The sequence below is a fragment of the Ascidia mentula genome, chromosome 8 (assembly GCF_947561715.1).
Source record: "Ascidia mentula chromosome 8, kaAscMent1.1, whole genome shotgun sequence".
In the NCBI taxonomy this organism is placed as follows: Eukaryota; Metazoa; Chordata; class Ascidiacea; order Phlebobranchia; family Ascidiidae; genus Ascidia; species Ascidia mentula.
Genome location: NC_138573.1, coordinates 1,463,091 through 1,488,889, shown reverse-complemented (window position 1 = coordinate 1,488,889; position 25,799 = coordinate 1,463,091). Strand labels below are relative to the sequence as shown.

At 41.1% G+C, this 25,799-nt stretch overlaps 2 protein-coding genes across 2 annotated transcripts; one reads left to right on the top strand and one right to left on the bottom strand.

Moving 5' to 3' along the window:
• Nucleotides 1-1,554: 1,554 nt before the first annotated feature.
• Nucleotides 1,555-6,712, bottom strand: LOC145910722 (beta-alanine-activating enzyme-like). The gene is made up of 9 exons (XM_082997921.1): nucleotides 4,327-6,712; nucleotides 3,787-3,959; nucleotides 3,512-3,631; nucleotides 3,372-3,455; nucleotides 3,103-3,182; nucleotides 2,904-3,021; nucleotides 2,330-2,569; nucleotides 1,730-1,960; nucleotides 1,555-1,581 (listed from the first exon to the last, which is right to left on the bottom strand). The coding sequence occupies exons 1-9, from the start codon at nucleotides 6,710-6,712 to the stop codon at nucleotides 1,555-1,557; spliced, it is 3,459 nt and encodes a 1,152-aa protein (XP_082854047.1).
• Nucleotides 6,713-7,230: 518 nt separating this feature from the next.
• On the top strand, nucleotides 7,231-25,735 carry LOC145911740 (ATP-dependent translocase ABCB1-like). The gene is made up of 26 exons (XM_082999167.1): nucleotides 7,231-7,354; nucleotides 7,807-7,942; nucleotides 8,019-8,218; nucleotides 8,528-8,671; nucleotides 9,041-9,145; nucleotides 9,957-10,128; nucleotides 10,421-10,545; nucleotides 12,887-13,100; nucleotides 14,008-14,190; nucleotides 15,228-15,344; nucleotides 15,819-16,031; nucleotides 16,764-16,944; nucleotides 17,327-17,563; nucleotides 18,006-18,254; nucleotides 18,706-18,884; nucleotides 19,457-19,667; nucleotides 20,845-20,994; nucleotides 21,351-21,456; nucleotides 21,842-21,982; nucleotides 22,489-22,645; nucleotides 22,851-23,048; nucleotides 23,427-23,539; nucleotides 23,830-23,926; nucleotides 24,158-24,304; nucleotides 24,754-24,923; nucleotides 25,260-25,735. Exons 1-26 carry the CDS (start codon nucleotides 7,335-7,337, stop codon nucleotides 25,297-25,299), a joined length of 4,005 nt encoding a protein of 1,334 aa, XP_082855293.1. The 5' UTR covers nucleotides 7,231-7,334; the 3' UTR covers nucleotides 25,300-25,735.
• Nucleotides 25,736-25,799: the final 64 nt, after the last annotated feature.

Genomic DNA, 25,799 nt, shown 5'->3' with positions numbered 1-25,799 from the left:
GCACGTTGTTTTCAGACTGTTTAAACAACTTAACGAGGTGACCGAGGAACGTTGTGAAAAGCGGAAAACTCGCGATCGAAGTTCCATTGTCTCATGTTCGTGATTCATTGTTGTTCATGGAACCACCGACTTCATTTCGGCGATTTATGGGTTTATTAAAAGTTTTATCATTGGGAACGTTAAATAGGGATCTAAAGTGGGAAAGTAAGGGCATTTTACTTCACTTATTGTTTGATCAAATTTCACGTCGACGTTTTGTACACATCACCTCACATTTCTTCTCAACAATAAACCACGTGTTTGCCTGAAGATCATCTCGTCCTATTAAAGGTTACCTATTTGAATAAAAAGACGCAAAACCCCCTTGAACGATTCACAATCATGCACAGTTCGCCCTGGTTTCAACACACACGTCAAATACTAGTCACTACGTCATTGGTTACGTAATAATGCAATGTAAGAAGCAGCTTCAAGACCAACCACTCACCTTCATCCTTTATACAAGCACCATACGATCCTATATTATAAGTGTTCATCATGATAACCACAACACTACAGGCTAATACTGAAAACTGAAACAACATTTTAACACAACCTTGTATAACTAAGGCTGTATATTTTACTGAGAAACCTGATGAGCTGCTGACGTTCGTTCTCACGCAACCTTGATGAAACCAAACAAAACACTGCCGTCCTTTGCAACTGTTCATTACTAAACTCCTCTGTGCCCACAAGAGGATTTCGTACAAGTGCCCAATTCCCACATGGAGCTCCGTACACTTAATATACTGCAATCAGTACACGTGGCTCCCAGGGGCTGGAACTCAAACATCGCAATCAAGAGATCCAGGCTTAATACGTCGGCTAAACGAAATCGATTTTGCAAAGCGTGCTGTCTAATTACCTGGAATATCACCAAATCATACTTAGCTAAAATAATTATAGTTGGCAATTCAGAAGAACATAGACTGCTCAATATGGACCCCAATATTTTAACGTTGGGAATGCAACTAAACGCCACAATACCGTTGTTCGGTACCTAGTATAGGGTACCCTGCAGATCGACGTTGACCGAAAGGTACCACAAAGTGGAGACTAGTGTGCCTGCTAGTGTAAAAGCTAGCACAGTGCCACTCAACAGCTGCACTGATGAGACCTTACAGGTCGAAACAGTGCGTGTACACACCCTGTCTGCAGCTTTTTTTTTTTTTTTTTTTGCACATACGCCACAATACCTTTACACATATATTAACATCATTATCCATGAGAACTTTTCTCTTCCTGAAAGGGGTTTTGAGTTCACTTTATCTCGACTCACATAGCCTAGCAGTTTGACACATCGACCCCACGTCAATCCTGCTAGGCCAAGGAATCGATTCTGCTTGAACAATCTTTGGTTTTAAAACGCCCCGGCGGATTATAATAGCAATTTCTGCAGAAGACTCTGGCAGCTAAACAACTTTTGTAGATGTTATCGAGCGTATTGGTAGCACAGTGTTCATAACTTCGCAGAAATTTTGAAAAACATTCAGGAACTTGTGCTAACATTTTAGACTATGGTTTAGCTTCAAATCTACCTCGCTGCACCCGAAACACACTTAGGAAAACTGCGATCATTTAAACAAAAGAAGCGAAAAAACACTAGGCTGGAAACGATTTATCAATAAAATACGAAACAGTTCTTAATAAGGGTTCTTTCGTATTAAATCCTAATATAGGCGTAACTTGCCTCACGTATGGTGATGTTGTACAGGCGGTCGTCCCGGCAACCGATCGCCAACAAAGTAGTCCCGCATGTATTGGCTTGACTGGCTTGTTTCGCACTTTCCGGGTAATTCACAACCACAGGTGACGAAAATATGTCACCGGGGAGACGCTTGTGCGCCACCTTGCGTCCAGTGTTGGCATCAAGAATTGAAATAGTGCCGTCGGTAGAGGCAGTAGCGAGCAAGCACGAGGCCTACATAGCAAATAATAAAATCGTTTAATACGGAAATTTAAGCACCTGCACCAGCCATGTGTTTTATCACGTAACTAAATTAAAAAATGACACGAATTTCAGCTCAAACATCATACACGAAATTGCAATGACAACAGGACTTCTATACAATATGAATAAATCATTATTCCATTATCATTTAAACCCAAAAGCCACAATTTACTATGTGGATGTGTTAACAGTTAAAGTTGTTTAACAGTGACAAAGGTTCTTTAAATGCTTTTTCGTTACGCTGCCGCGCCCACTTTTCCCCAAAACATCTTGGTTCACGAATAAAGCAGAGAAAAAAGTTTTTGAAAACGTCACGTCAAAACATAAACATCAACAAACCGATTTGACTCCATCTGTACGAATTGAAGCGAATTCAAACGGGAATGGGGTGGAGTAAACGGGAGATATAACGTCACAATCACCAGGACGATACTTCCATATCTCTTTACCATCTCTCGATTCGAGACAGTAAGTATATCCATCGTGCGACCCGAAATAAATCAATGTTTGGTTACTTTTGTGGCAGTGACTGACAGCGGGTGATGAGAATATCGGCTGCTGTGTGTTGAAAGTCCACATCTGTTAGGAGTATTTGCAGTTAATTATCCCATAAAAGTTCCAAGTGACATAAAATATATTAATGAAAAATATATAACTTATTATCATACTGCAGTGGGAAACCCACCATCAAAAGTGAGCACAGTGTATTTCGATGGGCGAAATTTGGTTTCTAATCTTAAAAACAGATGCCTTTATTAGTGCAAAACTTAACTGATGCTGGCTTCAATTAGGCATAAAACGAGTTGGAAATTCTGTTGCAATTTATTTCGGAAATCACTATTACGTTGTTTATTTGCATAGTCGGGAAAACTCGTCATCAAACGTTGCATTCGTAAGAGCAACGTGCACTTACCACCGATCCATCGACGTGGGATAACATGTACATCTTGCAGTCGACACACCCCGCACACACACCCGTTTCCGTGGCAGTCGGCGATGAGAATACCGGCTTCCCCATGTCCACTTCCCACCTATGACGTCATACAGGTCATTTCCAGTGCTGGTAAAAACTGGGGAGACGCGGCCCCACGTCGACCTGTGTATTTTCTCACCTTTTCGATCCTGTGCTGGGATCCAAACACACAACTTGACCAGACAGCGAGCAAGCGAAAACCATGTCATGGGTAAGTCCCTGAAACGCAACAAGTACAAGACACAACGTATCGTATCGTTTGAGCAGAAAGGAAAATGACTTTCCTTACATAAACTTTAATTTCCACTGATACAAGAAATGTAAGCAGTAATAGTGTAAGACTTGTATTTAGATTGCCAGTTATAATTAAGATGACAGTAACATCGAAATCTTTTAAGAGAAACTTACTTGTATCATTAAAGGAGAAACATAACAAGGAGATGAAAAGACAGATGCAGACCCACATGAATATTTCCACTTTAACTTTTTTTCCTTACAAAAGACACAAAGAATTAAAGTCATTAAATCCTGCAAACTTGTTGACTTACCTGTACTTCAACACAGTAGATGTTGCCATCATGTGAGCCAACAAACACTTCTGATGTGTCTTCGGAACCAGGACATGGCGAACTTTTCACCTCTGCTCCAGTTTTAAATTTCCATGCAACCTTAAAAAAAATTCCGTAGCACCACAAAAAAAGATAAGTTTGTGCAACAAATTTCTTGACAAACAAAATTGGAAAACACAAAAAAACTGTCCATTGGCAGCATAACAAAATAACTTCACTGATATAAGTTTTTCAACACTATTCATATTGCTTACCTCCCCAGTGGCCAATGAAACAAAATAAACAAAAGTATCATAACATCCCACTGCGACGAACTGGTCACAAGGAGTAAGACATGCAGAAGACTCAATGCGATCACCAAGCTTTAGTTTCCATTCCAAATCTCCACTGGACATTTCCAAGCAAGCAAGTTGGTGAGAATGTGATCCTGCATTCCAATCAAACGATTGTTAGCTGTAAGCTGTATTTCTGGGTAAGGTTTAAACATTAATCAAACAGACAGCTAAGAGAAGTTTTCAGGACAATATATTTCACCCAACAAGGTGTGTTCTCAAAACCTTCTGTTGAGCTGGTTGTCATTGATATTCAACGTTACATTAAATACTGCAATATCGTGCATGATTGACAGCTTTACAGGATATGTTTGTACCAGTAGATTAGTGTTTATATACTTTAACAGATCCATAATTATAAATTATAGTTCTTTGCAATACAACATTTACTTTAATTTGACCACTACTGATATGCTAATATACACATTTGAAATTTATCATGACGCGATTACTTCCACATACCTATTATAATTTTCCCCTTCCCAGGATCTGGTGACAATACCACAAGTGGAGAAGCATCTATGCACTTTCCAGTGTTGTAAAGCCAACTGTTGACCAATTCTAACTTCGGTGCATCACTACATGTTGCCATTTCATCATGTGGTAACATTGTGGGATTTTTTCCTCCTCTAGTTATTGTGATAGCACTGGTTTCTTTTTTAGAAACTGTCGGAAGTTTTTTGGAGACAGTGTTACAAATATTTTGTGTGCTTTTCCTTTTTAAAGATTTAGTGTCATTGTTTTGCACAAATGCATCCAAGACATAGAAGCAAACATCAAGAAAAGTTTTTTGCAAAAGAATGTTAAGTAAGTTGGGCAGTTTTAGATTAACAGGAAGCAAGTTTCCAATGAGGTTGACGAACTTCACAGCCAGAAAGGAATTGCCACCGAGTTTGATAAAGTTTTGTGACATGGTTTCAGAATATATTTGCTCAAAGTCAAGATTATTTTTGTCTTGTGTTCTCTGCAAACATTTATTCCAACAATGAATCAGCTTCAATTTTACAGCAGCTGTGTCAAACTGGCCATTTTCACCATGAAAACAAACACCCTCTTTTGTAGTGACTCTTGATTGCAAGATATCCAGCAAAACTGTTTCATCAACTTTTCCATGAGCTGTCATAGGTATTTGACTGATATGGACAAATTTGTCTGGTACACAGTGACTGTCTAAACATTTTGGGGCATAACTTTCAATGGAATGAATGGCAGATTTTGCATCTTTCAAAGAAAATTCCTTTATCACAATAAAGGCAACAAGGAGAGGGTTGTTGCTACTAGTTCGTAAAACCCTGTCATGAATTTGTGTTACGTGGACAACATGTACAGAGTTGTGCTTTTCCAGGATGCTTTTGACATGCAAAATGTTCATTCGCTTTCCATTCCGCTTAATTTGAAAATCACTCCTACCTACATAATAAAACTGAGTGCCATCAAGTTTTGAACCATCACCACTCACACACAAACAGGCTTTGTCACCAGTTTGCCTAAAAACCATGCCTTTAGGCAGCTGTTCAGCCCCCTTGAATTTATTGAAGGTTTTTTTTAATGCAAGAGGTTTGTTTAAATTTCCAGATGCTATTTTACATATCCGTGACTTACTGCCTAACCAAACAAAACCCTCAATGCAATTTGAGATTTTATTAATGTCTCCAGGTTCCAAGCAAATCTTTTGGCAGGTTACACTGTTAATATCATTAACCATGTCTATTATACACAGGACCCTGCTTCTATCCACAGACACTAATGCAACAGATGTTTCCAATAGAGGTTGTCCCATGGAAATGTTATCATCAGAACCATGCATAATTTTTTCTTCTGGCAGTTCGAAGCATGTTGCCCACACAGAAACTTCTGTGATACCATAGAGATTAAACACTCGGAAAGTTGGTTGGATAACTTTCGGATTGATCCAACCTTTGATAGTTTTGTAAGTTGGGCACCTTTCTCCTCCTATAGACAAAACTTTTAAACTTGATGTCAGAGAGAACATTGTATTTTGAAGATCAGCCTCATTAAATTGTGACAGCAGGGATGGTGTAGCTTGCATCACAGTAACATGTGCAACATTAAAAAGCGTTTGCAACAGAATACTGGGCTTTACCTTGATCGACCAAGAAAATAAAATTAAGGATGCACCTGATGTTAAGGCCAGAAACATTTCAACCAAGCTTGGGTCAAAGGTTAAAGGTGAGAGCATGGATATTTTGTCATCAGCAGAAACACAAAATAAAGATTGTAGATGTATAATGTTTGGTATAATGCTGCAATGAGGCACTGATACTACTTTAGGTTGACCAGTAGTGCCTGAAGTACCCAGAACATAAGCAATGCTCTTACAACCATCATCTGCACTTTCAGACACCTTATAATCAGCTTCATGTTTTTCAATAGTACAAAGTACCAATTTTAGACTGAACTTGCTTGTATTGACTGGAAGATGTCTTTGTTCAAAACTCATCTCATTTTCCAAACAGATTGCAGAAAAAGTCTCCATGTTTGCCTCATTTGTTAAAATGTACTTTAAATTTGTATGTTTAATGAAGTTTGTGATGACTAATGAAGGTGAGCTTGTATTAATAGGTGCAAAGCAACGACCAGACATCAGAATACCAAGAACCAATGAAGGCATTTCCAGACAAGACCCCATAAACAGACCCAAGATATTGGGCTCTAATGTGCAATCATTGGTTAGGTAATTAGAAATACATGTTGCAATATCCAGAACATCTTTGTACATTAATGATTGAACAGGAGCACCTTCTTCATAAAATTCCACTGCCAAATTTCTGGTAAATTTTTGGGCAGCAGTAAGAAACATATCATGCAAACACGTATTGGAAGCCATCTTGAAGCTAAGATACCAAAACAAAGTTGCTTTTGACATAAAATCAATTAAATTCTAACATATATTACTCTAACACACATTAATACATAACACACTAACAGATTTATCACCGTAATGGTTTAGTCGCAATATATTACACGTGGAAATGCCGAATACATTCAAAATTTCTTTTTGACTCTTTATGCAAAACACTCGCTGAGTAACAAAACAGGGTAATTTCTGAAAGCGCGGGAAATTATTTTCCACTCGGGTCGTGAAATTATTGATTTATATTGAAAATGACTAATCAAAATATAGCGTATGTATTTTATTGGCGGAAAAAATACTAGTTTGACAGTAACTGTAAATTTGCACGAAAAACACGAACATGTTTTTAAACAGTCTCAGATCTACCACATCAACAAGTCATGCGGAAAACCAACCAATAGCATCGCACGATGTAGCACGTGACTATTGCGACGAGAGAAAGAGAAAAAAGGAGCAGTTATTTTTTGTTAAATGGGGTTTGTGACGTTACAGTGTGACAGATGCTTTTAGTTGTTGTTTGCCGCAGGTAAGCTTCCCTAGTTCTTGCTGCGAACATTTTTAACGGACCAGGCAGGTTTTAAAATTGGCGAGCAGCATGCCGCCGGATACTGTAAGGTAAGTTTTGTTTATGTTTATCGCATTGGCTGATTGCTGTGGTATTATTGCTTTTACTTGTCCAGATTCTTGACCCACTGCTACCACATAAACACACTGAAAAATGCATCGTGGCTATACAAAACATTGATAAATCTATGCCGCTGATGTATATCATTTGTATAACATAGCTTTACTAATTGTATGTGCAACAGTTGGTTGTGAAATGGCCATCGTTTCCGGCGATTCAGCATCATGTTTTCTTACGCTTATATCAGGTTGCTTCTTGTGCTAGTACGAATGTTCGCGACAAGCAGTCAACGAACGATCGAGATTATTTTTGTTTTTGCGTTAATAAGGTTCTGATTGTTTTGAATTAAAGGCGCAGTTGTAACTGCAGTGTCACCATTCAAGCATTAAATTATTCATGCCGGTGAACGTCGTTGCGAGTTCTCTAATTCCCTTTGTTGCAGCACCCCCGCAGCCAACGGAACCGCTCATGAAAAATACGAAACGAGTTTTTCAGCTGAAAAGGAGCCCGACGACAACGCGGGCGAAGAACAAAAAGACAAAGAAAAAGAAATACCGTCGGTAGCATACAGCGAACTGGTAAATTTGTTGATATCAACTCCAGTATTAACAGTTCACGATTAGAGTCTAACGTCTGTGATCGCATTTTGTGCAGTTCCGGTACGCCGATGGCGTTGACTGGTTGCTGGTCATCATGGGTACCTTGAGTGCAGCTGTCCATGGAGCTGGGCTACCCGTTATGTTTATTTTCTTCGGTGAATTATCCACCAAGTTTACGGAGTACGGGCGCTATCAACTCTGCAACTTGGACTACACGACATGCTATGCGGCTGGTTTAACCAATTTGACCGAAGCGTGAGTATTGATAACCAAAATAGCACTCACTGCGACCTCAAAACCAAATTTTTAGACTGTGATTACTTACATAATTTGGCACGCTATTGGTTTGCTGATGGTTAAGATATTACGCTACGTTTAGCGTACATTATGTTACTTTGTAACGGTTTCATATCCTTTTCATTGCACCGATTGTTTGTTTGAGGAACTTTCCAGTACTTTCATGTTCTTAACCTGGTGAAAAGAGCTGATTGAAAGTAACATTTTGGCACCAATCCTCGTATGAGTTTTGTAACCCATGAATCACGAATATCTCTACGTTTATAGACAGTGGAATGCCACCGTAGCACCGATGTTGGACAATTTTAGGACCGACACCATACAGTTCGTCTTGTACCTCGTGTACATCGCCTGTGCAGTTCTGGTCTTGGGTTCACTTCAGGTTACCGCGTGGTCCGCGTTTGCGGTCAGGTAAGTTCATATCTTAAAGGTGGAAGAACTGTAGCCCAGGTGCCACATTTTGACGCATATACGTTAGGCTTCAATGCACTTGCTACGATAACCTGTCAAATTCGATCAGTTAAAACATGCCAAAAGTTCACCACACCCGTAGCGTTTTTCAGGTATTTCGTCCGCACTTCCGAAGCAAAGCATTAAATGTTTAGCATTGTTTTACATATGCCTAATTTGAAAACACAAGAAACATGCTTGGTGGCGTTTACTGAGATTTTGCAGGACTGGAATCCTATGCACGAATCAAAATGACATCACCGACCCTCAGGCCACTGCTCAAATCTCGTTACCGCTTGCGGTCATGTTTAACATGTCCGTGTTTTTTAGGCAAACCACGCGCATAAGGACAGCTTACTTCCGTTCCATCTTGCGACAGGACATTGGATTCCACGATGTGACGTCATCGGGAGAGTTGAACGCCCGTTTGTCAAGGTGATTTTATATATGTGAGAAAGTGTTTAGTAAACGGTTCGGGGCACGTGATTTAGGGTTGTGGTGGCTCTTGATTGTATGAATTTTTTTGAAAGTAGATGTGGGGTTTGGTCAGGATCAAACATTACGCATTATAAAAATCACATGATTTCCACCCATTGCGGTGCACAAAGCTATTTGGGCGCACCGGTATTTCTTGGGAGAAATTCGACTTTCTTTTGTCTGAAGTTTACTGCTGTACGGTGGTGCCGGTAACTGATAAACGTGCCGTAATCATGTGACTTTCCGTAAGTTACCAGGTGTGGCGCAATACTGCTGAACCGGCTTGCGCATTTTTTTGACAAATTCCGCTGCCTGCTCGTCACGCTGAGTGCACAGAGCACTTACTCCGATCGTTAAACTCGTTTGAAACAGACTTATTGATTTTTAAGCTGGCCCGGGCCCTCACTGCGATCTGACGTTTTACTGTTTCTGCCAAACATTTTTGCAAGTCCAGCGTTACTAACTAAATTCATTAACGATCTTTGTATGTTATCATTGACGACTTATGTATGTTATCGCACCCGCAAGTACCCAGTTACCTTTTCTCCGATACAAATTTGCAAACATGTTCAAATTACAGCGCGATATGATGTTTAGTTGCGTTTGGTTATCAACTATTTCGGGTCATCAACTTTTGAGTTTCGATATCAACTATAGTATCGGGTTAATCGGGTACTCAAAACTGTCCTATAACTTTACAGCGTTTGGCAGGAACTCGACAATCCGTGCTATACGCTCAACATATCATTCGACGTTACGTTTTTTACAGCGACATCAAAAAAATTCGGGACGGGATTGCAGAGAAAGTGTCGTTCGTTGTTCAGTATACGAGCATGACTGTATCTGGAATTATCATCGGTATAGTGTATGCTTGGAGTCTGGCTCTTGTCACTCTGGCCGTCGCACCCTTGCTCGGAGCTTCTTCTGCGCTAATGATGGTGGTAAGTCTTTGTGTGGTCTTCAATGCACATTGGGCATAAATCCTTTCACGATGCATTAGAGCACTCTGGGTGTGGTTTACAATGCAGATATTGCTGAACATATAAATGTATAATGGTGTGTCGACAGTTTTTTACTTTGAAACTGACGGTTCAGTGCCAACGTACGATGATGTAGTTTTACTAACATTTACGATAAATCCGTATTCCGTTTTTTCTTACCACCAGTTCCTGGTGTTGAAGAAACTACTTTTTTATGCACTTTTAAAAAACTTTCTGTTTTCATTTTCTTCAGCTGACAAGCGCTTACACCAAAAAGGAACTTGCCGCCTACGCCAAAGCTGGTTCCATTGCAGAGGAAACTATCTCGGCAATTAGAACTGTGGTGGCATTCGGATGTCAAAACAAGGAAGTTGACAGGTTAGAAAACAAATCTTCAGTTCATTATTTTTCCTGATCCAGTATAGTGGGTAAGTTTGCAGTTTGCAGTACTTGATTTTTTAGAGTTTAAAGTCAAATTAACTTTTTATGTGCTTTGGGCTGTAAAACCGTTTCAAAAATCACTTAATTATTATCTTTATCATGGAGTCAGGCTTATGTATAGAAACGAAACGCGATTGATACGAAGCGCAAGATATAACGCACATATATTTGATTTGAAAGTTTCATCTCATGAGTAGGCCATACTTTTTTCACCAGTTGTGTACAAAGCATACCCCCTCGTTCTGGCGTCGCTTTAAAAATTACGTTTGCAACTGTAACTCAAAACCACAGGTCCAGTGGCTTTCGTATGTAATATACACGTTTGGTCTCGAGACACACCTTTATGAGAAGGGCACTGTGGTAAACAAAAACAACTTGTAGGCTGTAATCAGGTTATCTTAATGAATAGAGCCGTGGACACCGATTTCGGATTGTCCGCGGACTGAATGTGTTGTTGAGTTCTTGGCCGTTTCCTGGCCACAGGGTAATTACAAAACGTTCCCGTAGCTTTGAAACAAACCGCGCAGTGTTGCACGAATTTTACTAGGAAGTTGTCGTGTATCAAAACCAAACGTGACTTCTTACTTTGTCCGTTTGTGTATTAATAAGCGTAAATTACAGCCTCGGCTACTCCTAATTTCGCACCACGCCTTGTATGCAAATCTTAAACATTCTCACAAAAAGTTTTAATAGCCAGATGCCGAATGCCCTCGCGGTTTTAATAACGCGAAACCTTGAGGCGTCCGATTGTCATCTACAATCATCATATTTAGGTAAGAGTGCGACTTGTTTGTGTCCGTGAGTTAGACGTCAAATTCCTTTGCTATCTGTTTGCTTCACGCCTCAACGGCAGTGTTTGCTGGTCAGTCCCGCTCTGGAGCCTCGTGGTTTCACTGAGGGGTTGTGTTTCGTCGTTGGTGAAACCACGTTTATTTTCTTGGTGTTAAAAACTCTTATTCCTCGTTCACCCGCGGATTCGCACCCTCTTTTCCTTAATGGACTTGGGGTATATCCATTTGTTTGCGCAAAGTCGAGGCAATACTTTGCGGCGCCTTCCCTACGTTGTTGATGTTGCGGAACAATGCAAACCTATTATCGTTGTTTTTATAATGGTATATTACGCAACTAATAGTATTAGGTGGTTTCTGTGGCAACCTTCGTTCAGATTCACAATGTTTTGGACAGGAATCGATTAAGTTTGTCAGTCATAAACTGTGTAGTTATCTGTTAATGCAGAGAAATATATTAACAAGCGTACATCAAGCGACTTTTTAAACTAGACTGATCTTCCGGCACAAAATTAACGTAGAAATCTGCTCGTATGGCCGACAAAATGTTGGAAGAATACAGTACGTTAATTTATGCCACAAAAACAGTCTTTTTTAAATTGTGATATGTATGGCAGCAATAGTACTACGACAAGCAACTTGTTTTGTGGTCTTTGTTCTAACCGCGGTGTGACCGGAAGCCGTTCATCATGGCAGATTTTGCCAGCTTGTATGTTCGGTCGTGCTTTCTAAACCAGATCTGTGAACAACTGAAAGACACCGTCGAGAATTACAACTGTGCGTTACCTCACACCTGAATGACTTCCCCGTGCTTATATCAAAAGAAGATTGTGGCGTTTCAACAATTAATATCTACATGCAAAATTACTGCTAAATGTTATTATGTTGCACCTTAATTGAAAATATGTAGTACCGGATTGAACTGCTTGTGTCGGTTGTTGTGTTTGTACGTATTTAAACGTGATACGAGGTTAGCCTATAACGGTATTATAAAGGTGACCTTGTTTTGTATTGGCACTGTAATTAAATTATATAGCAAAGACTAATGGTCTCCGCATATCATTGGTACGCCAGCAACGAAGCCCTCAACAGATCAGGCAGCACACATCTACTTGCAGAAACCGCAGGGCTAAACTAACGGTCATATTTTACGACCATCGATCAGCATTTAAAACTGCTTACGTGTAGCAGTCACATGCTATAGGCTTACATAAAAGGGCAAGCCCCTCAGCAAATAGACAAGATTAGGCGATTCGCAACCACCCTTTCACCACCTTCGATTGATTCCAACATTCGGCAAACTGAAAGTTATTAATTGTGGAACGTTGCGTGAAAGTTTAAGCGTGAACCATTCGCCGCCCGCTTGTTAACTGTTCCGTGCCCCCTATCCCACCACAATGATTTTGCCAAGTCTGCCACAAACTGACAGCAACGTCGATCAGCAAGTGGGAAGCTTGCGGCGATTTTCAAACCGATAAATCACTTTGCAGGTACACCAACAACCTCGGTGAAGCGAAAACAGTCGGAATCAAGAAAGGTCTCGTGTCTGGTTTCAGCATCGGCGTTCTTTACTTCTCCATGTTTGGAATGTACGGCCTTTCTTTCTGGTATGGAACGAAGCTAGTTGTGGAGGGAACGATCGAAGTGGGAAACATGATGACCACCTTCTTCAACATCCTCATTGCCGCCTTCGGTCTCGGAACGGTGAGTCAGCACTTTTCGAAAGTAGGTTTCTGGCCGACAACCAACTCTGTCAAGTAATGCGGCCGAAATGTGCGGCAGGCAGTCTTTGCCAAGCTGCTTATTTGGTAAGACCGTCGTTGGCCAATACATGCTGCAGTGATATGACCCAAACGATGAAAACAATGTACACGGTCAGACGTCACAAAGACAGTGTGATGACGTAAATTTTAGGCCCCTAATAAATTTCCATTATTCGTGTTCACAACATTCTTCTTGCTAACAGCCTTATTATTACCTGTTTATTGGGTGGTGCTTAATTGAGGCTCTGATTGCCAGACGTTGCCATTCGTTCTATGTTGGTGTCACGTGTCAGTAACCGGATATCCTGTTTTTGTTATCTGGCACGTGACACATGAAACCTATGTACATGCCCCATTCTGCCACTCACGGCTGGCAACTTTTCACTTGTGTTTAACCCTCGGACAAACTTTTGTATATGGTTTCTGTTCAAACCCTACAAAGTCCCATGATCTGTCCAGCTACGAATGCCTTCGCATTTTAGGATCGATAAATTTTTGCATGTGATCTTTATGGTTGACTCTTTACAATGCTCAACCTGTCAGATCTTTTTATTGGCGTTTAAATTCATCACATACTTTGTGCATTTGTGCGAAAATAGATTCAACATTCCGTAAACTCCAGTCGATTTATGACCTGTATGTAAATTGCTTTATCTTTCATTCAAGGCACTTTATACAACAGAATAAAAAGTGGCTAACGTTCCAAAATTACTCGCAGAGAGTGGCAGACGATCAGTGTCAGTGCGATCTTTTATTATTAAGTACACAGGAATGTTCATTTCACCTTAACGGACGTCGCCAGTTTCTGTACAAACTTCATAAAAGCAACTAACATTTCTAATACTCAGGGTGCAAGTTACATGGAGGCATTTTCCGGAGCCAAAGCGGCCGGCGCGAAGATATTCGAAGTAATCGACCGAGTACCCGATATCGATATCTTCTCTGAGGAGGGCCAGGAACCGAATAAATCGAGCGGAGAAGTCCAACTCGATGACGTCAGGTTCTCCTATCCTTCCAGACCCGATACAAAGGTGGGCAGTTTCTTCATATTTTGTTTTCTAATCGTTCGGATTGCGTGGTGGTAGATTGTCATCTACGGCGGTGCAGTGCTATATCCAAACTTTGTTATGCGTCGTACAGGTGATGCCTTTTTAAAAGAGCGTGTTTTAAAAGAGCGTGTGTGTATATAAAGGAAGGAATAAGTCAGTTGTATAATGTAGATCTAGGTAATCAGTTACTTCTAATATTGTAGTTGCTTATGTTTTAGTTTGTCCTCCTGTCTGTTGCTTCTTTAAAGTTAACTGTTGTTTTTTAAAATCATTGTTGTAATTGTCACTTAACGGCACCCATAAAGGGACAAAGGCAAATTCATATCATACTAACATAAATAAACATAAATGAACACATTTCATGCTGTGTAAGACATTATTAACGTTGGATAACAAACGCGTTTTTTGAAGAAAAATGTTCCATGTGACCAAAGATAACAGATTTAAACAAGATTGGTTACAGGATCAGTTGATAACCTCGCCACAATTCTACCCCATAACCTCATGCGTTTTCCCAGCACTTTTGTGTAACTGTACATAAACGCGTTATTGTGTTTGCCCACGTCGTTGAGTCGATGTCGGTAGAGTGGTTGGGACAATGGCTTCAACTTTTGACCTACTGTTAAGGTACAAAGCTCCAGCATGAAAGGATCGTCTCGTTGTAAAATTGTTGGTGTGTGTGCACTCGTCACCGGGTCACGAGACTGTTGTCACATACCTAGTACAACCGACCAGATTTAGATAATCGTGTGAATGAATGAGAGTCCTAGAATGTTGCCCAGAATAACAACACGGAAAAGCTATGTTTATTATTACTCAATTATAATGTTTCAAACACTGCCGCTGAGGTGGCTGCTGGAAATCTGACAAACATTTTTATCCATTTTCTGAGAACGGATGAGGCCGCTTTTTTTATTCGCACGATCTTATACGTCACACTTCCTGGTACCACCCAAAAGTGGAATGAGTGGCTGTGGTTGAAACCAGACTTTATAATCATTTCTCATGTTTCGAAACAGATTTTGAAGGGTGTTACGATTCACATCGAACATGGAAAGACGACAGCCCTGGTCGGTCAGAGCGGCTGCGGCAAAAGCACAATCATTCAACTCATACAGAGGTTTTACGACGTCACGGTAAGCACTATATGACGTCACGTCACGTTAGGAGGGCGCGCGGTTGCATGATTGGGCAAATCATGCCGGAAGATCCAATAATTTATAATGTGGTCGATGTATGGAGCATGGAGGCTTGTGTCCAACTTAACAATACGAGACTCTTTCTTGAGTTTGCGAAAATATAAAAAGAGTTTTTTACTGATACAGGGCCAAATTTGATCATTTCAAAGGCGTTTTCTATAGTTCTGGCATTGGTATGACGTCACCGAAACGCTGATATATCAAAACATGTGATTAATTAACCGATACTGTTCTCTTGAAACAACTGCATAATTGTGTATGTTAAGCAAGCCAAGTTAACCTCTAACACAAATTCGTGTGCACGTTCCGCCAACCGCCTGCTTGCGTTTTACTTTAAAATTGGCCTTCGCACGCTTCAATGCTCCTCAAAAATCACCTACACTCGTAATTTAACTCTTCTTCCCTCTGCAGGGCGGCTCAGTTACTGTTGGTGGAAAGGATATCAGGTCCCTCAACGTACGTAAACTCCGAGAAGTTGTCGGCGTCGTCGCCCAGGAACCCGTTCTTTTCGCCACCACGATCGGCGAAAATATTCGCTGGGGGCGCGAGGGAGTGACTGATGACGAAGTGCGGGAAGCAGCGAGGAAAGCGAACGCCCTGAGCTTCATTGAGAAGTTGCCACAGGTGCAGTACATACTGTAGCTGCGTAACGTCACCAATAACATTAACATAATGTGGTCGATTCGTGGCAAATCTGCTTGCACCATTCTTCATGTTAGACACAAGCGTGCGATAATATTTATTGTGGATGGTTGTTCTGTGTGTTCAGTGAAAAGCCCAACTATCATTGAAAACTATAAACACACAAACGTCTTACGGTATTATAGGGTTATGGTGAGTTGCAGATAGATGACCACTGACTGATTCTACATATTAGGTCACATCCGTGCGTTGCCTTTAGGCCCACTCTTAGTAAAAACACCAGACGTGTGTTGAAAATTCATAGCATTTTTACTTCAGTTGCGCTTGGTATGAAGCCGACAAAGCGTGCTGAGGGCCAGCAAGGGGAGGGTTACGGGTCTCACTAAGCTTATATCCGGCTGTAAACAACAAGGGCTGTTTGAACTGTTGATCTGAATCCCGGTCATCGCACGCATTACCACGTTAACCCTTTGTAATTAATAGCCTTAAATCTATGCCTCCAAAGGCCGTCTGAGCAATGGTTACGACGCATGTATGTAATTAAGTTGTCGTTTGTACGTAAGTCGTTCCGCTGTTGCAATCCCATTTCATAAACCCGACAGTTCGTCATCAACTTAAAAAGAAATTTATTGTGTCAATAAATGCAGTGTTCCGCCGTTGCTTTAGAATTGGTTCCGTGCACCTTTCCAATGTACGTACGATTTACTTTCTTAGAAATTCGGCACGCTTGTTGGTGAGGGTGGTGGACAGATGAGTGGGGGACAGAAGCAGAGAATTGCAATCGCGCGTGCCATTGTTCGAAACCCGAAGATTCTGTTGCTTGACGAAGCCACTTCAGCCCTGGACACGGAGAGCGAATCTGTGGTTCAAGCCGCACTGGAGAAGGCTGCAGCAGGTAAATACCACGTTTAACTCACCAATTGAAAGCGTGCTCATGTGTAAAAACGTTTTGGCCTTCGCATTCACAGGGGGCATACTGATGTATTCCAAATGCACGTTTATAATAGTGTGTTATGGAGTTTTTCCATACAATATCTCGATTTTTTCTGCTCTGTTGTCAATTAAAAAGCACATGAGATATAGGATTGTATTATCTAAACAGTAAAAACTGAAGGCATGCTGTATGTTTTTCACATTCCGCTTGAGGCAAGGTAAACAGAGGTTGCAATATTTCAATCAAACTTGCATTCCGCATTTTCTCATCGCTTGAAACATATCATCAGAAAGTAAACCGGACAGAATCACCATCAAAACCCCAACACTCCACTCATTTACAGGCCGCACTACTGTTGTGATCGCCCACCGACTCTCAACCATCCGCAACGCCAACAAGATCATCGCGTTTAGCGACGGAGAGGTAGCGGAACAGGGAAGCCACGACGAACTTCTGAAAAACCCGGACGGTGTTTACAGCAACTTGATAAACATGCAAGCTGGACGGGAGGATGATGGTATTATTTCGGAGGATGCAGACGAAGGCAAGAAAGAGTTGGTGCAGGAGGTGTCAGATGTTGGTGCGTGGTGATTTTGTTCCACTAACAATTTGGTTTTTGGTACACTTGAAAGTTATTGCAACCTTATGCAGGCATACCATTGTGAACATAAAAAGGAATTTCAAACTTGCATTTATAGCAGTTTTTTAACGTTTCATTGCAAGTCTTTTGTGGGCAGTATGACCACATAGCTTGAAGCTGCAGGTTATTGAAGGTAGTCGGGTAATGGCATCAGACTTCCATGTTCAGTCAAAGGTACATCATCATCACGGTGTATGGTTTTGTTTCAGCATTAACTTTGCACAACTAACAGCTTTGGTTTGGAACAAACAAACTTATGTTTGAACTCTGGGTTTGAGATTTTTTCAGTGCTTCCTTTGTTTTGTGTTCAACCGAAACTAACCTCTATGAAGTAACGTCTAGCGTTTCGGCACTCGATGATTTTGTTCCATTGTTCAACCAGAATTCCGACTCCAACGGAACCTCAGCGGAAGTCGTAGACGCATCCGGAGTATGTCCACGTCTTCGGCTACGTCACTGAAGAGGTCATTGTCTAGTCACAGAGACTGGAGAAAATCGGATCAGAAAATATCGAGCAGAAGTCTCGGAGGAAAGGATAAAGAGGAGGAGGAGGAGGAAGAGGAAGACCTCCCGGATGTTCCTTTCAGTCGCGTTCTGGCGATGAACAAACCTGAGTGGTATTACATGGTTGGTGAGTCGATTTACGCTGTGCATTTTTTTTCCGATTTGCCCGTGTCAGATGTTCAAATCTTTATAATCTTAACAAGTTTTGGGAAAAAACCTAAATCATTGGTTGTTATTTTGTTTCTGATATTTATATTTTCCCTTCAATTCGGCATCGTCAGTATCGCTTATTCAAATCGAATTCGAGAGTTCTTTGTAAGGTTATAACGAAATTGTCGTAAAGATCAAGGAGGCGCTTCCTTTGTTCACTCTTGCATTTGTAAAACGAAACCCAATGATTCCAGGAACAAAAGGCGCAATACAATTTACATTGACATGACGTTTCACAGACGTTTCGCCAGAAACGAGATTCAAAACCTAGTTCAATATACGGCGTGGCGTCGAACCTTGTCTTAACCCATTGCTATACAGTTATAAGACTCCGCTTAATCTCCCGTGTCTTCCCATTCACATCACAGCCGGTTGCTTCTTCGCCCTCATCGCTGGTTCGGTCGACCCACTCAACGCCATTATCTTCGCCGAGGTCCTCCGTATATTCACACTGAGTGATGTGGACGAACAGCTTCAAAGAGCCACCATGTTCGGTCTCATCTTTGTTGGATTGGGAGCAGCTGCTTTTATCGCTTACACCGCTGAGGTTTGTTGCAAGTTTGAAGTTGTCAGTGTTTTTCAAAACATGTTCCTTACCCTAATGTTGGTCGTTAAATCTGCTTGACGAGTGGGGAAAATAACATAAAGGAAAATCTTGCCGGAAGCCTTAGGTTGTCTGTTGTTACAAGAAGCTTACTAAGTAAAACTCGTTGGGTGGAAAACTGTTTTATTTTTGACCGCATAAAGGCTGAGAAACGAATAAAACTTACTGCTTTTATTCATATCTGTCTGCACGTCGTAAGCTGGCTTTTGTTATATTGTGGAAATCTTAAGATTTTTCTATTTTGTTTGGTGAGATTAATTTGTGTCCGACTGCATATCAAAATATTGTTATGTTAAAGCCGAAACGTTGGGATTAGGACACACGAATTACCAACGCACAGCTGTAGGAACGGAAACGGAATGATTTCATTCACCCCCGTGTATTCACCGCATTTCGCCGTTAGTTTTTCGCTTCGATTATCGTCACATGACAGCCGGTGTGACGTAACAATCACGCGCACACCCAATATCACTGTGGCGTGATCGTTTTACCCTCGGTTGTTCTGTCACACACAGGGTGTTTTGTTCGGAAAGTCGGGAATGGAGCTCACCGTCCGACTGCGCCACCGTGCGTTCAAATCTATGTTACGTCAGGATATATCCTACTTTGACGACCACAAGAACAGCACGGGCGCCTTGTGCACCCGACTCTCCGCCGATGCATCTCGTGTCCAGGGATGCACAGGAGTCAGAATGGGGACCGTGTTGAAGAACTTCTGCTCCTTGGGTGGGTTTCGCATCGTTGATGTATGTCAGCGGTTGAGTTGCTACATCTAACATTCCGCCTGCTGGGGCGGGGGGCAAAATTGTTATGAATATGACGTCAAGGATTATTATCATGGCACAAAAAGGGCATTTTTTGGCTTACCGCACGAAGCTAGTAATCGCGCTTACCCACTCGTACACAAACAGTTAATTTAAATTGGTGCCGATGTAAAAAGGTCTGAGCTCACCGAGATGTGAAGCTGTCGAGTTGCTGCACGTCGTACAGTGCTGTGTTTTACAATTACGTAAGAAAAAAAAATCCGTATCCTGACCTTGGAAATATCAGCGATTAATGGCTTGGTGTCCATGAACTCGTCATAAAATGTTATTATTTTACTGCAAGCTGGGTCGTTTGGAAGCTTACCACGACCGCGTCGTCACTCACCGTTAAATCCGTCAGTTAATTACTCAACACCGTTAGTTTGGCCGTAACCTTTATGTTTGGCGTAGTGCCTTCGTGATCCCTCCTCAAATATTTGCTGTCAGTGTTGGGGAACGGTTTCGCCCTCGCCAAGTAAATGTTGGCCTTCTGTCTGACAAAGGTTATCTATCAGTGCACTTTATAATTTACGCACTTATACACGGAAATTTCCAAATTCAACCGGGCAACCTGTTAAACTGATCAGTTGTGACAATAAAAACTTCCCCGACTATAAAAGTAACTTTGAAACACTACTGTCAGATTAACTCCTAATTCTGAGAAGAGACTAATGCCCTATACTGTAGAAAACATCGATATGTTTTATTTATTTGAAAGACGATTCGGCAAACACTTTTGGTTTATTTACTAAAAAATTACTGGTTACCGAAGCGTGAACATTTTGGTAAAGGGTTGAAATGCTTGAAATATGCTCGACATAATATCCAGTCCATTTATACCCTGCAAAGTTTCGTATTCCATAAAACGTCCTTAGGCCGAAACTCAGACCATCACCTGATGTGAAAATATTATTATTTCTGTTGGTAGTTACATGGTTTTATTTATAGTTTCCACTTAACGATCGGCGGAAAAGCGAATCGCGCAGATTTTATTCTGTTTATCCAACGTACTTTATTACCTCACAAGCAAATAACGTGATTGATAGGACGCGGTACCGGTTCAAACGTGCACTCCCTAACGACTGTTTTCAAACCACCAGGTGTCGCCCTCGGCATAGCGTTCGCATACGGATGGAAGCTGACCCTCCTGACGCTGGCGTTCGTGCCCTTCATAATCATCGGTGGATTCCTGGAGATGCAAATGATTATGGGGGAGGAAACCAAGGAAAATGAGGCTTACGATAAAGCAGGTATGTTGCTGTGATAAGTTGAATATCGATTAAAAGCAGTAATATTTCATGCAATTGCATGATTGGCAGGATCCCCTACGTATATGTGAAGGTGCCTGACAAGTTGTGCGCTAGCGCATCAGTGTACTTGGCCACAATATACCCCGTGAAACCACTGAGCTCCTGTAGCTCAGTTGGTAGAGCGTTGTTAACCCAGGGTCGTGAGTTCAAACCGGGAGCTTAATTTTTTAAATCTTGCTCCGACTTGTCAGGATAAAGTGGCTGATCCAGCTCGGCTGCAATGCCTGGGCTGCAAACCTTATGATCGGTTAAAAGGAGTGACAATTTCGCATTCAATTTATTCATTTTAACCCCAGGTCAAGTCGCCGGCGAAGCGATTAGCAACATCCGCACGGTGGCGTCTCTCACCAAGGAGCAGAAGATTATTGAGCGCTACCAGGAGCACTTGGAGGAACCTGTGAAGTAAGGATGACTGTGTGGTACCAGGTGTACTCATAATATCGCTTATGTGTGTAGCCGCGTAGAAGCTTCTGTTTATCGGTAAAATCCAATAGGGATTGCTTTGAGCTTTCTCATATGAGTTTGTGACTTTTTTTAGTAAATCCTTAACAACAACAACATGCAAAATGTTTAAAACTTTTATGTCCAAATGCCCCTCCCCTTAAAAGAAATAACACAAAAAAACATGCACCAGTGACTTTTCCTTTCTGTCTGTCAGTGTGCTTGTCTTGGCCTATACAGTGTTACTACTGTTTGTGGATATATTTAACTAACTTTACACAAACGATACAGTTGTACAAACGGCAGTTGATTGTGTAGGTGTTGTACCTTGTTCTTTTTCTTGCAGAAAATCTCGTAACAAGACTTTTGTCACCGGTATCGGTTACGGGTATTCCCAGTGCGTGATCTTCTTCGCTTATGCTGCTGTTTTCCGTCTTGGAATCGAACTCGTCATCACCGGCGAAATGACCTTCGAAAATGTCTTCAAGTGCGTGTTCCATTCAATATTTCAACGAGTTTTACTTTAAAAGTTTCTGCTGTTTTTAAATCTCAAACCTTGAGTATGCAAAAGTGGTGGGAAGGGGTTTATAAGAAAATACACCGACAAAATTAATCCCTTAAACATCCCAGGAATGATGTATCTTACTGTTACGTATTTTACCTGCAAACGCTAAAAAGTTTTGTGTTCTAAGTAGAACTGCAAAGCCGACAATTGAAAAAATGTATTTAGCGAACGTTTTATATGTTATGATAAGCAATGTGGATCCAATAATATGAATTGTGTGTAAGCTGCAATGCAGCAATGCAGTTCATACACAATTTTATATCTTATTTTGAAACCACGGATGTAACTTCTTTAATGGCGATTTTTTAGTACAGTGCTTTAGCTTTTTTTTGTCGCACCTAGCAAAACGGCAGTCCAAAAGTTGATAACCTGTTGCAAAATGTTTACTGATGTTTGTACGACATTAAAACCATTACATTCCCACTCAGGGTGTTGACGGCTGTGATATTCGGGGCGATGGCGGTCGGTCAGAACAGTTCCTTTGCACCGGATTACGCGGAAGCAAAAGTATCAGCTTCTAGAATGTTCAAACTGTTTGAATCCGAACCTTGTGTGGACGCGTACAGCGAATCTGGCCACAAACCGGTAAGTAGGGATCACTGTTGACTCCAACGCCACAAATCGATTCCCGTACTTTGGTTGAAATTTAGAATACGTACTTTGGAAGAAAAATAGCAAAATTTTAGCGAGCGTCAGCAACAATAATCATATTTTATATTTGGTTCTAATAAAAGTCACGATTTATTCCAATATTCTTTCCTTTTCTCAATTCCAAGTGTATTTTTTTCAGGCTCACTGCAAGGGTGACGTCACTCTAAAGTCTGTGTTTTTCCGCTACCCGACTCGCCCCGACCTGCCCGTGTTGAAAGGAACCGATCTGACGGTGAAATCCGGACAAACCCTGGCACTTGTCGGACAATCCGGCTGTGGAAAATCAACTTCTGTTCAACTTCTTGAGAGATTTTACGACCCTGCGGCTGGGGAAGTGGTGAGAGATGGAAAAATTATGCGACATTTTATCCCATATATGCGTGATATGAAGATGTGTTCCAAATTAAAATGAGCCAACCTTCTGTCGTTTCCAGTCTACTGTGAGATAATCTTACACTCAAGCGAATCTCAATGTAGCTCTACGTGATTTGAGAAGGGGTTTGAAACGCAGCAGCATTACACATATAACGTGACTGGGAACCTCATACGGCGTGTTTAAAGCACAAAAATCCTTTGAACTTCCAACGTATTTACAGACTGCGCTTATTGCTAAAATACAAATCAACTGAAGATAAAATGCTTTCGTGTTTAAAAAAAACAACATGCAAACAAAAGTATCCATTTTTTTTACCTCTTTCCTAAATGTGAATTCCAGCTTCTGGATGGCTGCGACATCAAGACGTTGAACGTGAGTTGGCTCCGACAACAGATGGGTTTGGTTTCTCAGGAACCAATTTTGTTCAACCAAACTATCAAAGAAAACATTCTGTGAGTATGTTTTGGTGAAATCAGACAACTTACTTACAAACAGCTAAGCGCAGGTGTTGATTTTTCGCCATTTTTTGTCGGAATAAATGGGGATTTTGCTCGGTAGCTTGCATGGAAACTTAATAGTATGAGTTATTTGGCTATTAAAGCAAATTTAAGTTTTTTTCTATAAAGTTTTGTATTATTTACAACATTTGGTAATTGCGTCGACCGCATAAGTTGAGCGGCAGCCAATGGCGGGCGTCTTGATCCAATATCAGTCCGATTTAAACTATTGTATTGCGATGCAGATATGGCGATTGTACGAGAGTTGCAAGCAACGAGGAAGTGACAAAAGCTGCCAAGGATGCCAACATTCACAACTTCATCGTCGGGAAACTCGCTGATGTGAGTCTTAGCTTTAATAGCACAACAATATATCTACCTCCTGTGTACGGGTTGCGAATGAAAAACAGTTGCAACGAAATAAACGTTTTGGTGCAGCTGCCATATAAGTTTCATTGCTGGACAATGATAGGGAATTTGGTTGGTTTGTCGGATTTGCAGCCTGTTGATTATATTAATTAAACAAACTGTTGAAGTGGACATGCAGGAAAAAATTGCGTATTTTTCACGCAGAAATACGACACCAACGTGGGTTCTAAGGGCGGCCAACTGTCCGGCGGTCAGAAGCAAAGAGTGGCGATCGCCCGCGCCCTTCTGCGGAATCCCAAGATCTTGTTACTGGACGAAGCTACCTCGGCACTTGACACTGAGAGTGAAAAGGTGATTTCGGTGTTGCTGAAAGTGGCGACATGACCACAATAGCGGAGCACATACATGTTTGTTGGTGCTCTCAGTAAGGGGTGTAGTGCACCTTTACAAGCGAATGATCGGTTCTTTGTTTACACAATTTGTGTTTTTTCGTGTTGTAACACTCCGACACCTATAAAATGACCACTATGCCCCTGACCGTAAGATTACCAATTCCTCTAAAGTCGTTAAATATTGCTCTAATAACACTCGGCAAGTCTTAATGCTCCGTCGGACTCCCATAACTGCAATAGTTTTACTATAGTTTCTGATCCGTGTTTTTGAGTTTTAGCTGCAGCGCCAGTTGGACCTTTTCGTTGGTTATTCCTGCAATTCTAAACAGATGAAGTGCAAAAGTCAATCTTTGCCATACGGCGTTGTCTTGATGGTAGCTTTAGTTATCCCTATATCTTTCACCACAGGTCGTCCAGGAAGCGTTGGACGCGGCTCGGGCCGGCAGGACGAGCATTGTGATCGCTCACCGACTCTCCACTGTGAAGAATGCGGACAAGATAGCGGTTATGGATAACGGTGTGGTGGCAGAGGAGGGAACGCATGAAGAACTCATTGCAAAGAAAGGCGCTTACTTCAGGCGAGCATTGAGATATTCCGTTTCGTTTAGTTAGCCTTTTGTTTAAGCAGTGTGGTGTAAGTTTGTATATGCGTGGGAATAGTAAAAAAGCAAATTTAGCAATTTTTCCACCGTAACATTGCTCATTTTCTGTCGTATAGGGCTATTAAAAATGCCCTGGAGTGTTTCTAACTATCGTTTTTAGACTTATTGTTGTGGTACAATTGTTTGTTATCTGGTAAAGAAACGTAATGCACTTTTATTTAGTAATGAGAACAGCATATGGTCCTTCAGTACAGCTGCTGACAAGTTCACCGAGCACTTGAATGAATCTAATACCTCTCTTGTGTTTTGCAGCTTGGTCAATGCACAGCTGTCCGACAAAGATCGGGCCTGAAAGAGGAAATTCTCAAGTTGTCAACGAATTTTGCGCGTTGTTTCGAGTTAAAATTGTTGATCGTCTGTTTTTGTCCCATTCATTGTGTTCAATCTGCCTCTGTCGTGTTGCACGCTTTGCTACGTATAATTACAAGTTCATTATTTCATCTTTTTTTCTCCCTCATTACCTTATTGTTAACTAACCGCTCGTTCTGTTGTCGTTGCATGCGTGTAGATAGTACTTTATAAACTTCATCACCGTAATTTGATGCACCAATCCCATATCGATATCTATTGAAAGTAATTGCACATAAATTATTCGTAGGTGGAAGGTTACTGGAGGTCATGATGGAGCACCCACTGACAGTTTTCTGTTTTTAGGTTTCTTCGTTCTTGTATTTGTTGCCGTTTCCGTTGATACCACAATTTTGTATTAATAAAATTTAATGCTACTAGTTGACCTTGATGTGGGTGATATAGCAATTGACGAAAAACTGTAAACTAACAGTTTACATGAAA